At 55.3% G+C, this 14,008-nt stretch overlaps 1 protein-coding gene across 2 annotated transcripts; it reads right to left on the minus strand.

The window, feature by feature from the left end:
* Positions 1 to 4,655: 4,655 nt before the first annotated feature.
* Positions 4,656 to 12,718, minus strand: SPATA20 (spermatogenesis associated 20). 2 transcript variants are annotated; one of them, XM_027517842.1, is made up of 16 exons: positions 12,550 to 12,718; positions 11,402 to 11,581; positions 11,236 to 11,300; positions 10,899 to 11,053; positions 10,677 to 10,820; positions 10,372 to 10,573; positions 9,890 to 10,020; positions 9,686 to 9,790; positions 9,389 to 9,463; positions 9,083 to 9,292; positions 8,816 to 9,008; positions 8,327 to 8,495; positions 7,835 to 8,046; positions 6,237 to 6,436; positions 5,180 to 5,260; positions 4,656 to 5,015 (listed from the first exon to the last, which is right to left on the minus strand). In XM_027517842.1, the coding sequence occupies exons 1-16, from the start codon at positions 12,624 to 12,626 to the stop codon at positions 4,845 to 4,847; spliced, it is 2,370 nt and encodes a 789-aa protein (XP_027373643.1). In that variant the 5' UTR covers positions 12,627 to 12,718; the 3' UTR covers positions 4,656 to 4,844. The 2 variants fall into 2 exon arrangements, with proteins under 2 accessions (XP_027373643.1, XP_027373644.1); XM_027517843.1 differs by lacking the exon at positions 9,686 to 9,790 and having other exon boundaries at positions 12,550 to 12,664.
* Between the last annotated feature and the right edge of the window lie 1,290 nt (positions 12,719 to 14,008).

Raw genomic sequence — 14,008 nt, forward strand, 5'->3', positions numbered from 1 at the left:
GTTGTGCAAATGAGGCCGGGCTTTTTGCATTTCATGCTAATGAGCAAATCCCTGAAGAAGTGCCTTTCTCTCCTGGCGGGAGTCCTGCTCTCATTCCGGCTTGCGCCAGCGCCAGTCTTGAACTCTCAGTGGTCTTCTGGGAGAGGGGACTGTTTATTACAGTAGGCCCTCAGAGTCTGACACCTTTTTCCCTCTGGGCAGTCGGCAGTTTGCCTAGCTGGCTTGCCCTTCCCAGACAAGATCAGGGAAAGAGGCCCCACTCTAATCACGCCCCCGTCCTTAACAAAGAAAATGAAGCCAGAGAGGCTTGCCCTGTCCAATGGTCAGGTTTCCTGAGAGTCAGCAGACCGCACACCTTTATCCAGCACCATCCTCTAACCCCCATCTCTGGGTTGAACTTTGTTCTAGAACATACCCATAAAGGGGGGCAGATAACATGCACCATCAGAGCAAAGCATCCCTGAGCTTGGGGCCACCTAAGGCATCCAGACTCCTCTGCAGGACACCAGCGGACTCTGACATCCCTATCAGAGATGCTCACTGTTGGTGTGAGTGCAGGAGGTAAAGAGGGAGGCAGGACCCACAAAGAAGGCAAAGGAAGCCATGAAATCATCTTTAATTCCAAGCCTCAGCTCTGACATTACCTCCTCAGGGTGGCCTTCTTTCAGCAAGTATTTAGTATTACAGTACCTACTAAGTGCCAAAGTGCTGAGGACACCATACTGGGTCACGCCAGAGTCTGTAATCTCAAAGGACTTGGCCCAGCCTGGGTTTATGTCTCTATTTATGGCAATGAAATGGTTGTATTCCCCTCTAGGCTCTATGTTCCTTGAAGACAGGGGCTATGTCTATTTTGCTCATCAGTTTGGCACATAGTAAGTATGGCAGAAAGTGAAGAGGAACTAAAAAGCCTCTTGATGAAAATGAAAGAAGAGAGTGAAAAAGGTGGCTTAAAGCTCAACATTCAGAAAACGAAGATCATGGCACCTGGTCCCATCACTTCATGGGAAATAGATGGGGAAACAGTGGAAACAGTGTCAGACTTTATTTTGGGGGGCTCCAAAATCACTGCAGATGGTGATTGCACCCATGAAATTCAAAGACACTTACTCCTTGGAAGGAAATTATGACCAACCTAGATAGCATATTGAAAAGCAGAGACATTATTTGCCAACAAAGGTCTGTCTAGTCAAGGGTATGGTTTTTCCAGTGGTCATGTATGAATGTGAGAGTTGGACTGTGAAGAAAGCTGAGCACCAAAGAATTGATGCTTTTGAACTGTGGTGTTGGAGAAGACTCTTGAGAGTCCCTTGAACTGCAAGGAGATCCAACCAGTCCATTCCAAAGGAGATCAGCCCTGGGTGTTCTTTGGAAGGAATGATGCTAAAGCTGAAACTCCAGTACTTTGGCCACCTCATGCAATGAGTTGACTCATTGGAAAAGACTCTGATGCTGGGAGGGATTGGGGGCAGGAGGAGAAGGGAACAACAGAGGATGAGATGGCTGGATGGCATCACTGACTCGATGGACGTGAGTCTGAGTGAACTCTGGGAGTTGGTGATGGACAGGAAGGCCTGGCGTGCTGTGATTCATGGGGTCGCAAAGAGTCGGACACGACTGAGCAACTGAACTGAACTGAAGTAGCTGCTTAATAAATCTGTTAGATGAATAAGTAACCTCAGGTAGACAAGGGGAATGGGAGGGGTAAGAAATTCCTTTCTCTGGGTCTCAGCTGGTCTGTGTCTAAAACCTCCTCTGATTTTAGAGGAGAAGCCCCGTATAGACCCTGCTCCACCAGCCCTGTCAGCCCACTCCTATTTACACCTCCCTCAAGTCTGCATGGTTCCCTCAGGAACTGAGAGAATCCTCCCATTGGTGATGCTCTCTGCTCAGCAATGATACACTGTCCCATTTAGTCACCTCACAGCCTTGGGAGTTGGTGGCTGGGTGGGTGCTGGGAGCTGGGTGGTATTTTTTAGATAAGGAAACTGAGGCTCCAGGAAATGATTAAATTACTTAAGTGACTGCCCAAACTACGAGGCCCTCTCTCCAATGGCCCTGGCCCACAGCTCCTCTAGGACAGTCCTACTGGCAGAACAAGGAGCATACTCAAGAGAGACCAGAAAAGGAAAAAAGAGGCTGAAGACTTAAAACCCCACATTTGAGCAAGACTTATGCTCAGCTGTGCCCTCTTTAGGAAATGGAAGCACTTCTAAGAGAACTAACCCTTTAAGGCCCTTACTCTCCTCAGAACTCATTTACCAACTCCCATTGTCAGGTGTGGGATTCCCTGATGGCTCAGTTGGTAAAGAATCCGCCTGCAACCCAGGAGACCCTGGTTCAATCCTGGGTCAGGAAGATCCGCTGGAGAAAGGATAGGCTACCCACTGCAGGATTCTTGGGCTTCCCTTGTGGCTCAGCTGGTAAGGAATCCACCTGCAATGCAGGAGACCTGGGCTTGATCCCTGGTTTGGGAAGATCCCCTGGAGAAGGGAAAGGCTACCCAGTCCAGTATTCTGGCCTGGAGAATTCCACGCAGGGGGTCACAAAGAGTCAGACACAACTGAGCGACTTCCACGTTCACTTTCATTGTCAGCATGCCTGATACCAGGGCAAGGAAAAGAGGTGAGACAGAGACAGAAGACTGGCTGAAGCGGCACTGTTGTCGGTAGCGAGCTGCTCAGGTGTGTCCAACTCTTTGGGGACCCTATGGACTGTAGCCAGCCAGGCTTCTCCATCCACAGGATTTCCCAGGCAAGAATACTGAAGTGGGTTGCCATTTCCTTCTCCAGGGGATATTCCCAACCCAGGGATCGAACCTGAGTCTCCTGCATTGCAGGCGGATTCTCTACTGCCTATCCACCACAGAAGTCTGGATGGAGGGGCAGAAAACACCAAATGATTTTCCTTCATAGCTGAACTTCCTGGGGGAAGAGGAAGCCTTAGTAGTCTTTATTGTATGCCAAAGACCCCAGAAAGAATGAGTTGTGTCAGATGATTTCAGACCAGTTTTCTTACCCTCTCTGGGTCTTGAACATCTATTCATATGAAGCAGAAGGTACCTACCTTGCCATCTCATTCATGAGGGTCAGTGGGACAACTGAGTTAAGAGGGCTTTGCAAACTGCCTGGACATTTTCAAAGCCATGTCTGGGGCTGAAAAAAAAGGCCACCTGTACTTCACCATGCTCCACCCTCCCTCCTCGAGCTTCCTTTGTAGCTCAGTTGGTAAAGAATCCGCCTATAAAGCAGGAGACCCGGGTTTGATTTCTGGGTTGGGAAGATCCCCTGGAGAAGGAAATGGCAACCCACTCCAGTATTCTTGCCTGAAGAATCCCATGGACTGTAGCCTGCCAGGCTTCCTCTGTCCATGGGGTCGCAAGAGTCGGTCATGACTTAGCAACTAAACCACCAACCACCACCCTCCCTCCTCATTGCACCCCAGACCAGTTTCTGCTTATCCAGACTTCCTGGCCAGGGTGAACAGGCTTCAGCCAGAAAGGGCTAGCTGACCTTGTTGGCTGGAGCCCTAATCCTCTCCAGATCGGCCGGTGGCTTGCCACCGGCCCATCTGCCCATCCCCAGGTCCCAGTGACCATTGGTGGCTGTGATTAACAGTGTGCAAGGGGTGGCGATGGTCCTGAGCAGAACTTGAAGTGGTTTACTTCATTCTCCCAGCCCCTTCCAGCTCCACTCCTCTCCTCTGCTGACATCCCCACAAGCAGTGGCCCCATTCAGAGCTTATCTCTAGCAGCCTCTCCCGGCTCTCTACTCCTTGGCTCTGGGGCTACAAGGGTACCTAGGTTCACCAGACCCCCAAAGGGCTCAGGGTTGAGGTGCAGCCCCATTACTCTGTACTTGCCCTTCCCAAAGAATGCTTCTAGTCCCCTCTTCCTGGAGGAAAACTAGATGGGGCTTCCAGGGCCTGTGAAGATGTGGGTGCCAAGGATGAATCTTGTGAGCATCTCCCAACACTGAGGGAACAGAAGGAGATCACAGGCAGGCAGAGATTGTCCCTGCAACAGGAAGTGCTCAGGTTTGGAGAAGGACTTCCAACCCAACTCCTTCCCTGGACTGACATATATGAAATCAGGGGGATGGACAATATGACTTCCTGTGGGAAGGCTGGGAGCTGGATAGATACCCCAAAAGAAACGTCCTTGGTCCTGATAAGAGGAGCTCTTATAATGGACCAGTAAATATACAAATTCCATGAAAAATGAAAGCTCATATGAAACATCCCACTTCCCCAGCTTAAAACTGGAGGAGACAATGGGAAGGACCAGAAAATATGCAAATTCCATGAAAAATAAAAGCTCGTATGAAGCATCCCAGCTTAAAATTGGAGGAAACAATGGGAACAGAGGCAGTGACCTTTCTTAACCCTGTCTGAGGGTAAGGACTGACCTTTCTCCTCTTGTGCAAGTCCATACCCCACCCCCATCCCTGGTGACCATTACCAGTCCCCTGACCTCAGCTTCACTCAGGTTGTAATGACCATGGAGGGGGGCAGAGTCAGCTTGGTGTCCTTTGAAGGTAAAAGAGGAATCCAAGAATACAGGGGGATCATCTAGGGGCTCCCAGAAAAAGGGACCCTGGGCTGCTGGTTCCCACGCTGGAGGCCCCGCCCTCACAAGCAAGGCTAAGGCCCAGAGGTTCCCTCGGGACGCTTAGGTTTATTCCAGGGTGAGCGGGTGCTCAGGGGGGAGCAGCAGGGGTGGCCGAGGCCACCTGTTGACATGGTGCCCAGGGGTGGCCAAAGGTTCTGCAGGGCCCTGCAGGGCCTGAGTCTCTGGTTGGTTGGGAAGCTCCACCTTCTGCCCCAGCCCAAAGTAGGGGAGGCAGTCACTGATGGAGCACTTTCCGTAGTTCGCAGGGCTCAGTGATGGGCATCGAGCAGGCCTGATTCTCACACACATAGGCAGTGGCCCGGTCTTCTAGCCGCCGAAGGGTATTCAGGAAGGGCAGCTGGCGGGACAGGAAGCTCGAGGGGTCCCCATCAGCCAGAATCAGCACCTGGGAGAGCGACAGAGTCACCCGGGGCCACCCAGACACCAGCAGGACCCACTGGTGGGTTTCTTCTCCAAGCCTTCAGAAGAGCCAGAGATACTGGGGAGCTGAAGAAGTGAAGGGTCCCGGGCAGGGGAGGCTGAGAGTGGGGCTGGGCTCAGAGACCAAACCTTGTTAGGGATGTAGATGGAGTGGACACACTGCAACAGAGCCTTGGTATCCTTGGCCTGGGGGTCCCCACAGATCACAATCTAGCCAGAACAGAAAGGTTAACTCCAGTGGCTGATGCCAAGAGGCTGGATCCAGACCTAACACGCCCTCCCCATCCTCCTGCCACCCATCCTATATGCCTAAGAAGAAATGGGGACTCAGCATCCCCCAGATCAGCGGCCAGGAGGCTGCATCAGATTCGCTGCTCAGCAGGGGAGAGCACACACACACACACACACACACACACACAAATGAGAATACACTAGGTGGCAGGGTCATCTGTAGTGATAGAGATACACAGGGACATGCACACATGGGCAGAGACATCAGCACACACACATAAGACTTGATACACTGGAAGACACACAAACACACAGAGAGCCATACACAGAGAGACAGAGTCATCACACACACACAGAGCAGATGCCCACAGCGAGGCAGACACCAGACACACACATACACGCACAAACACACACACACAGGCCAACATACAAATGTAAGCAGGCAAACCTAGACATGGGCCACACACATACAACCGGGCAATCATGCACTGGTGAACACTCACCCCAGCACACACTGAAGGCAGGCACGCAGTCACACACCTCCAGAGTTATACAAATCCAGATGCACACACACAGCAATAACACACACAGGGACATACACCCAGAGGCACATACCTGCACACTCTACACTGCGGACCCAACTATACTGACACACACAGGCACACAGACACACGTTTCAGCAACTGCAGGGATCCATGTTTAACCCTCTCCTCTGAGAACCCTACACATAGGAACTCACAAAGGCACCTGCTCGTGATGGAGACCTGCCTCAGACACGTACAGACTCTTCTGCCTGGAAAAAGCAGCCTTACAGACCTTCCCTCAGAGACACACACTCACACAGGGCTACACACTCAGGGACCTGAGCTCTGGGGACAGCCCCAGGAACTGCACTCCATGCCTGCACTGCAACCCCAGCTTCCCTCCACCCTGGGTCCCAGCCCAAGGGCCCCACCTGCTTGAGGGTCTGCTGGTGGGCTGAGAGGGCGCGGACCATCTCAGGCAATGCCACGGGCACACGGCGCATGCGCTCAGAGAAGGCGGTCAACAGGCACACACACTTGTCCATCCAGTCCTTGTGGCCCGTGAAACCGTGCAGCCGAAGCAGGTTGTGGGCCGACACGGAGTTGGCACTGGGCTCTGCACCATCCTGGTCTGCAGGGGACAGGGAGGGAGGGTCACTGGGTCCCAGAACCCTAGTCCAGGACTGTTGCCAGGATGGCAGGGGCCTGGGGTGGAGGAGTCCCTGCCCACCGGCTCCTGCCCCAGGTCTGAGAGTGAATGCCAGGCCCAGCAGTAACTGGCACCCTCATATGCACCTGCCCAGACTGAGCTGTTGCTCCCCAGGGTCCTGCATCTCCCAACTGAAACCTCCACCCAGCCACCAACTGCCCTTTCTTCCGACTTCCTCACCTCCCACTTCTAATCCACTGTGAATCTGCAGGGTCTGTGACCAGAATGGATCCAACCTGACCACTTCTCCCATCTTGTACTTCTGCCTTGTCTGGACCTTCGCCATCACTTGCCTGGACTGAGCACCACTAACGGGTTCCTACCTAGCCTCCTTGTTTCCCCACCCCTTCTCTATCGTCGGTCAGAGTGACACTCTGAGATCTAAACCAGAGCAGATCACAACCAACTTGAAACTCACCAGAGCCTTCTCCTCCTTGCCACATTTGTTAGACCCTGCAGGGATCCAGCCTCCCGGGCATCCTCCCCTCATGCTGGCCTCTGCCCCTCTGCCCTCCCAGACACAAGCTGCCCATTCAGAGCCTCTCAGGGGCTGTTCCCTCCACCTGAAATCCCTCTCCTGCTCCTGCAGGACCACACGGCTCTGTCTTGCCCTCCAGTCCTTGGTTAAATGACACCTGTCAGGTTTAATTTGACTTCCCCGCTGAATTGGGCCCTACCATTGTTTTGTCAGGGACCTTTCGGTCATTCAGTTAACATTTATTGAGCACCTAATTACATACCAGATGTGCAGGAGATCCTGGGGACACAGCAGTGACAACATCCTGACCCCAAGACATTTAAGTCTGGGTGCCGTTAACAGACTAGATGCTTCGGGTGATGCTAATGCCACTGAGAAAAGTCAGGAACGCGGTACAGTGGGCAGCTCCTACTTCTCCATGGCACCCACGATTAAACTATGCATCTGTGTGTGCGATTTTGCTTTAAACAGTACTGTCTGTGCATTGGCTCCCTTACTACCTAGGAAGCCTTATGACAATTGGGATGAAGTTGGCCTTGTTTAGTCTATCTAAGCATGTCAGTTACTGTCACTAAGCATGTTCACAGAATAGCTACATTAATCTTCATGTCAACCATGTAAAGAAATGCCACCATTAGCACCATTTTGCATATTAAGAATCTGAGGCTTTGAAATGTAAAGAGACCAGTTCAAAGTCACTCAGTGCTAAAGATGTAAGCCCAAGAGGGCCTGGGCCCTGCCCTTGCCAGCTCTTCACCACCACACCGCACTTACTCCTCCCCCAGGAAAAACCAAGCCCGGTGGGGTCCAGTCCCCCAGGCCAGCTCCACACCCTCACTGACCGTCCTTCAGACGCAGCGGCAGGCCAGCCCCCAGCTCGGCCTCACTGCAGAAGTAGCCGCCGCCCCGGGAGTCCCAGAAGAGCCTGTCCTGTGTGTCCTGCAGCCGCAGAGCCCACTCGAGCCACGCACTCTCCTGTGAGGCCTCGTACAAGTCCAGCAGGCCCCTCACCACGAAGGCATAGTCCTCCAGGAAGCCCCAGCAGGGCGGGTTGCTAGGGGGACAGGCATTGGGGAGGGGACAGGCCAGGAAGAAAGGCACTTTCACAGAAGAGGCCCTTTTCACATGCTTTTATCTAACCCTCAAAACCTAGCTCTTGGGTAGGTCCTGTTAGCCCATTTCTCAGATGAGCAAATAGTCTCAAGGTGGATAAGAGCTCACAGTGGGCAGCAAGCAGAACCAGGACTAGCACCTACCCAGAGGGGAGGAGAGGGGCAGGGAGAAGCCTGGGATGCCTAGGGAGGCAAGCCTTCCCAGGCTGCCCGGTACCCTACCTGTGTTCCACAGTCCCACCAGAGCCTGCATAGCAGGTCCGCATCAGGCGGCCACTGGCCACATCAAACATGTGCCGCTTCAGGAACTTGGCACCATTGATGGCGTAGTTGATCACCCTCTCCTGGCCCAGAACAGCCCCAGTCACAGCAAAGCCAGACACCATCAGTCCTGGAGGCAGGAGACATGGGTGGTTGTGACCCCCGCCAGCACCCTCCCGGTATGTCTGTCCAACCCCCCAAGCTCTGACATCTCCCTGGAGCAACAGGGCAAGTGTATAAGAGTTTAAGCTCCAGAGCCAGGCAGGGCTGGGCTCCTGTCTCTGTGAGACCTTGGGTGCATTACTGTAGGCTTCAGTTGGCTCATTTGTAAATTAAGGACAGTAAACCTGACAAAGAAAAAATTAATATTCACCAGGTACCTGACATACATAAGGGCCCTTGTGAAGGGGAATTCAACATATGGATCAGGCCTCAGACACAACACCTCACCATTCCAGGCAGCCAGCATCTTGCTGTCCAAGTGCGGCTTCGGCCGATGTTTCCGGGCCTGGAAGAGCTTCTCGAGGCCTGAATTGAGTAAGGTTCGTACAGCCTCCACGTCCAGGCCAAAGCGGGCGGCAGTCAGCTCCAGCGAATATCGGACGGTCAGCACGTTCTGGCCCTGCAGCTCCCCCTTGGGGTCCTGAGAAAGACAACTCTTGTCCAAGCGAGTCCACTGGCCTGTGTGGACTCTCCTGTGATCTCAGCAGTCCTCACCTGACTGGGGCTGATGTTGCCAGCCTCCGTGAGCCCATAGTGCTTCATGAGGAGCTGGCCTGAGGTCAGAGGCTCGGTGGCGCCCAGCACAGGCTCAGGGAGGAGATGCTGGACCTCCTTGACAGTCCACACGTAGAAGGCGCCCTCTTTGGGCCGCATGCCCCGCTCCGGCGGGGAGTCCGCGTCCTCTGCACTATAGAAGCCTCCAGACTGTAGGGAGGGGAGAGTTGCTGGCCCCTCCCTTCAGGACAGGGGAGGCCCTGAGCCCTCCCACCGCCAGGCCCGCCTGCCTCAGTGGACACACACCCGGTGACTCAGGTTCCGAACGACGTACTGCAGGATACCTTTGGCAACTTCGGAGTAGAACTCGTCACCAGAGATCTGAGTAGGGAGGGAGGAGGTTGTAAACAGAGGTCTCTAGGTACGAGGTGGGCAGCAAGCGTTCTCCCACGGGGGCAGGGAGGGAGGCTGGATAGTGAACATGAGACTGAATTAGGGGTGAAGTTAAGGGGGAGCCATAGGTCACCAGGCAGGCCCTGGAAGGGGCAGCCAAGGGTAGGTGGACAGGCTGGGTTTCCGCTCAGGGCTGGGGTCAGGGGTCACCTGGAAAGCTTGTGAATAGGCCACCGTGAGCTGTGCCTGGTCATACAGCATCTTCTCAAAGTGGGGAACGTGCCACTGGCGGTCCGTGGAGTAGCGGTGGAAGCCCTGAGCCAGGACGAACATGGGGCTGGAGGCTGACCCCAGCCACTGCCCCCACCCCGCTGCCGCCTGCTGCCCTCTCCAAGGAATGCCTGCCCCCCTCACCTGCCCCACGTGGTCTCGGATACCCCCGTTGGCCATCATCTTCAGGGTATGCAAGGCCATCTGCTGGGCCCGAGAGCCGTCCTGGGTTAGCCGGTGGCTGAGCCAGTAGGAGAACAGGAAACTCAGGATCACTGCGGACACCAAGAATACGAAGGTTAGAGAACAGGAAGGGCAGGGGGCCGAGATCTGGGTGGCCAGGGTTAGGGGTTTACTCAACAGGCAGTCTCTCTAGATAGGCTAGGTCAACCCAGAGGACAGGTGATAATCACCAAGGTCAGCATCAGAGAGAGTCCCTGCTAAGACCAAAAGTCATAGCTTCACTAGATGGCTGCTGACAGGCAGGATGGGGTTAGGCGGTCAATGGCCAGACAGGAGAGTGGGAAGTTAATAACCGAGACAAGAGTCAGAAGACATCACTGACTAGGGTAGGCTTCGGAAGGCCAGGCCAGGGCTGCAGTGGGCATGGGGCAGGGGGCATCGACCTGGTGTGGGGAACTTGGGGGCCTCAGCGAAGCCACCATACTCCTCATCATAGCCCTCATCCAGCTGCTGGAAGCAGCGGCTGTTCATGGTGGCAGCGGAAGGTGGCAACTGGCGGTCACCCATACTGATCGCCGACCGAGCCAGCAGAGCCGTGGTGACCCGCTGACTGTTTTCTAGCAGGGTACTCTTGTTCTGTTTCCACTGCGGGAGGCAGGGGCAGACCGGGAGGTCAGCATGGGGTGAGGGCCCCTCGCTTCCCTCACCCTTGACCCCCAGTCCCCTCTATCCCCCAGTGCATACCCACCTGGTCCCGTATCCTCATCAACACTGTGCGGAAGCCAACTCGGGTCAAGCCATCCTCAGGGGGAAAATAGGTGCCGCCCACAAAGGGCTGTAGGTCGGGAGTCAGCCACACACTCATGGGCCAGCCCCCACCACTGCTGGTGGCCTGCCAGAGAGAGGGCAAGGGTGAGGGGAGCAGCCCCATGTCCACGGGCAATCACCCATCCAAGGGAAGACCACTCACCTGCACAAAAGTCATATACACCTTGTCCACGTCAGGCCGCTCCTCCCGGTCCACCTTCACACTGACAAAGTCCTCGCTGAGCAGGCGGCCAATCTCCTCATTCTGGAAGGACTCCTCCTCCATCATGTGGCACCAGTGGCAGGTGGAGTACCCCACTGGAATAGGGCCACGGGGCCAGGGAGGACCAGTGACTGGTCAGAGAGGCGCAGCCAAGGGACTCCGGCTGGGCCTATGATGCCCTAGCATCTAGTTTCCTGGAAGGCCCCAGGCCCAAAGGACCCATCCCCTATCTACCACCACTCCCCTGTGCCCATCCCAGGAATGATGGATGCAGTACCTGAAAGAAAAATTGGCTTGTTTTCTTTCTTGGCCTTGTCGAAGGCTTCCTGTCCCCAGGGGTACCTAAGGCCAGCAGAGTGGGGCATCACTCACTAGCTCGGGAGGGGGGCAGTAGGAAGATTGAGGATCTAGCTGCCCCAGGAGGGCATCAGGAGAGGACTCACCAGTCCACAGGGTTGTAGGCATGTTGCAGGAGGTACGGTGACTTCTCATTGATCAGGCGGTTGGGGACCTTCTGGGGCGTGGACTGAGAGCAGTTAGTCCGGCTCCCCTTCCCTCCAGCAGGCATGGGCACTGAACTACTGACCGTCACACTTCGGTCCTTGTCCCGGGCGGAGCTACCCCTGGAGTGGGCAAGTGGGTCAGGCAGGTCAGACCAGGAGTCTCCACTGCTTCCACCTACACCCAGCCCAGAGGTCCACCTGACCACCCCTGCTACCCCCCACGCCCCGTGGTACCTCTCCCGGAACCCCCTGCTCCCAGCCCAACCCACCTTTCTGAACCACGGGGGAGACCGTGGCCTTTGTGCTCCCCCTTGTGTTTTTGGGGGGGTGAAGAAAGGTGGCTCATTGGGGGCTCCCTGCCAGGTTAGTCTCCCCCAACCTCTCCGACCTGGTGTTGGGAACGATGATGACTGTGAAGTCAGGGCGAGTCACAATGGGTGGAATGGTCCTTCAGGCTCCATTCTCTCCCCTCACCCGGCCCCACCCAGGGTGACTGTGCTGAAGGTTATCTCTGGCATGCCTGCCTGGGTATATGATCTGGGCAGGAGGGCTGCTGGCTGCTGTGTTTAGGACTGGGCCAGGTGAGGGGCAAGGAGAAGAAATTCATTTGGCATCAGGGACTCCCTCACTCAACATCCATCCACTGGGCACTTCTGGGGGGCCAGGTCCCCATTACCCTCAAAGAATCAGTAACTGGCTCTGATCTCAGGGAGCTCAGCCTGGGAGGGCAGCATGGGTGGGGCAGGCCTAAGCAGTGACAAGCCCTTGCAGCATCAAGGGCTGTAACAGGCCAGCCCAGGGTGCTGTTGGACAAGGACCCTTGGCCCAGCATTGGGGTTCAAGGAAGGCTTCCTGGAGATGGTGTCGGAACAGAGTACCTGGAGCAAGCGAGCCCTGCAGCTGGAGGGGAGGGAGGGAGGAGAGGATTACTGTCTGAGCCCGGTCGGAGGCGCCGGCCTTAGTCTGGGGGGAAGGCAGGCATGGGATGGGGAGGTGACCGGGCAGGCACAGGGGACCAGAGCCAGGACAAATGACCCCAGGGCTCCGCAGGCACCGGGTGCTGAAGCGTGCCCCTCGCCCGCCCATACCTGTAGCTCAAGGCGAGGACTGGCCCGGCCCCGGGCAGCAGGAAGCCGCGGCACCGTAAGGCCCGCGCGCCCAGCATGGCTGCTGGTGGCCGTCGGCCCGGACGCTGCGGACAGGAAGGGAGAGCGGGAGGGAAGGCCCAGGCACCGAACCGGCGCGGAAGTGTCTTCGCCGATAATCCCGGCAGCAGGCTGGTCTCTGAGCGCCGCTCGGTGGCCGATCACGGGACTGCAGACCGTATACTCGGGGCTTAGGAGGACACAGGTCTGTGCAAAAAACTGGGTGGACTCGTAAATCAGGGCCTGCGGGGAGGTAACCCTCTTACGGAGAATATGGAGGAAAGCCAGAGCATCCGGTCATTTTGTCCAACTTTGCCCGTTTTACAAATGGGAAATGAGGTGAGAGGCAAAGGCGTGGCTTTTCCAGGCCATCCAAACTGGGAGCTTCCCCTTTCCTCTACCCCTTCACCTGAAGGTCATGCTCAAACCCCACCCCCTCGGGAAGCCTTCCCTGAACAATAACAATGAACCAACTTTCAGGTGCTATTTAGGTATTCTATGAGTCTCATTTGCTACCCGTAGTCAGCATTTACTGAGTGCCCACGAGGCAATCTGCTAGGTACGACGGTGGGCACAGAGAGACCAGGCCAGCCCATCCGTGTGTTACTCACAGTCTGATGAGCAAGGCAAAAACTAATCCAACAGCCATACAAATTAATGTACAACCACCCACTGCGAGACATGCCATGACTAGGTATCACAGGGAAACTGGTCTGGTGGGAGAGAGGAGGGGGAAGGCCTTCCTAAGGAAATCACATTTGTGTAGCAGCCTTCCAAGAACAAGAGGATGCAATCTTGAAAGAGCTTGGGGGAAGTGCTGGGGAAGCCGGAGGAACAGATGTGCAAAGGCCCTGCGGCACAGCAGGGAGTCAGGGCTGAGGTGCTGCAGAAGCCAGCACAGCTGTAGGACAGAGAGCCCGGGGAAGAGAGGCGCAGACGCGGTGCTGACATGGAGGAGGAGGAGGGCAGGGGCCAGGTTTTGAACTGTGAGCAGGACTTTGGTTACTGATGAGAGCAGAAGAAAGCTATGGAAGAGAGTGACCTTCCATTTTGGAAAGGTCCCTCCAGCTTTCTGGTGGTGAATGTAAAGAGGCAGGAGTGGAAGCAGAAGGGTTCAAAGGCCATAGCAGGACCCAGGGGAGAGCTCTGGGAGGTCTTCACTAGGCAGAGGTGGAGATGGAGAGAAGGTGGTGGACTTGAGGTCAGCAGAAAAGGAAACATCATCAGGATTGTCTATAAGGGGGAGGGTGTGTCAAGAGTGAAGTGCAGAAAGGGGCTGGTACTGAGAAGGAAGGGGGGCACAGGGAGAGGCTCAGATTGGGGGCTCAAGAGGTCCCGTTTGGATGTGTTGGTTTGAGATGACCTTGAGGTGTATGTGTGCAGATGACAGGTTCAGGAATGC

This window comes from Bos indicus x Bos taurus, chromosome 19 (genome assembly GCF_003369695.1).
Source record: "Bos indicus x Bos taurus breed Angus x Brahman F1 hybrid chromosome 19, Bos_hybrid_MaternalHap_v2.0, whole genome shotgun sequence".
Lineage (NCBI taxonomy): Eukaryota > Metazoa > Chordata > Mammalia > Artiodactyla > Bovidae > Bos > Bos indicus x Bos taurus.

Bases quoted from the DNA above. Each gene is read 5' to 3' on its own strand.
- SPATA20 (XM_027517842.1), bottom strand. From the start codon at position 12,626: ATGCTGGGCGCGCGGGCCTTACGGTGCCGCGGCTTCCTGCTGCCCGGG. The intron at 8,047-8,326 runs GTAGGGTACCGG...CTGTCCCCCTAG, and splicing joins GGTGGGACTGTGGAACACAG to CAACCCGCCCTGCTGGGGCT. The intron at 6,437-7,834 runs GTCAGTGAGGGT...TGTCCCCTGCAG, and splicing joins GCCGCTGCGTCTGAAGGACG to ACCAGGATGGTGCAGAGCCC.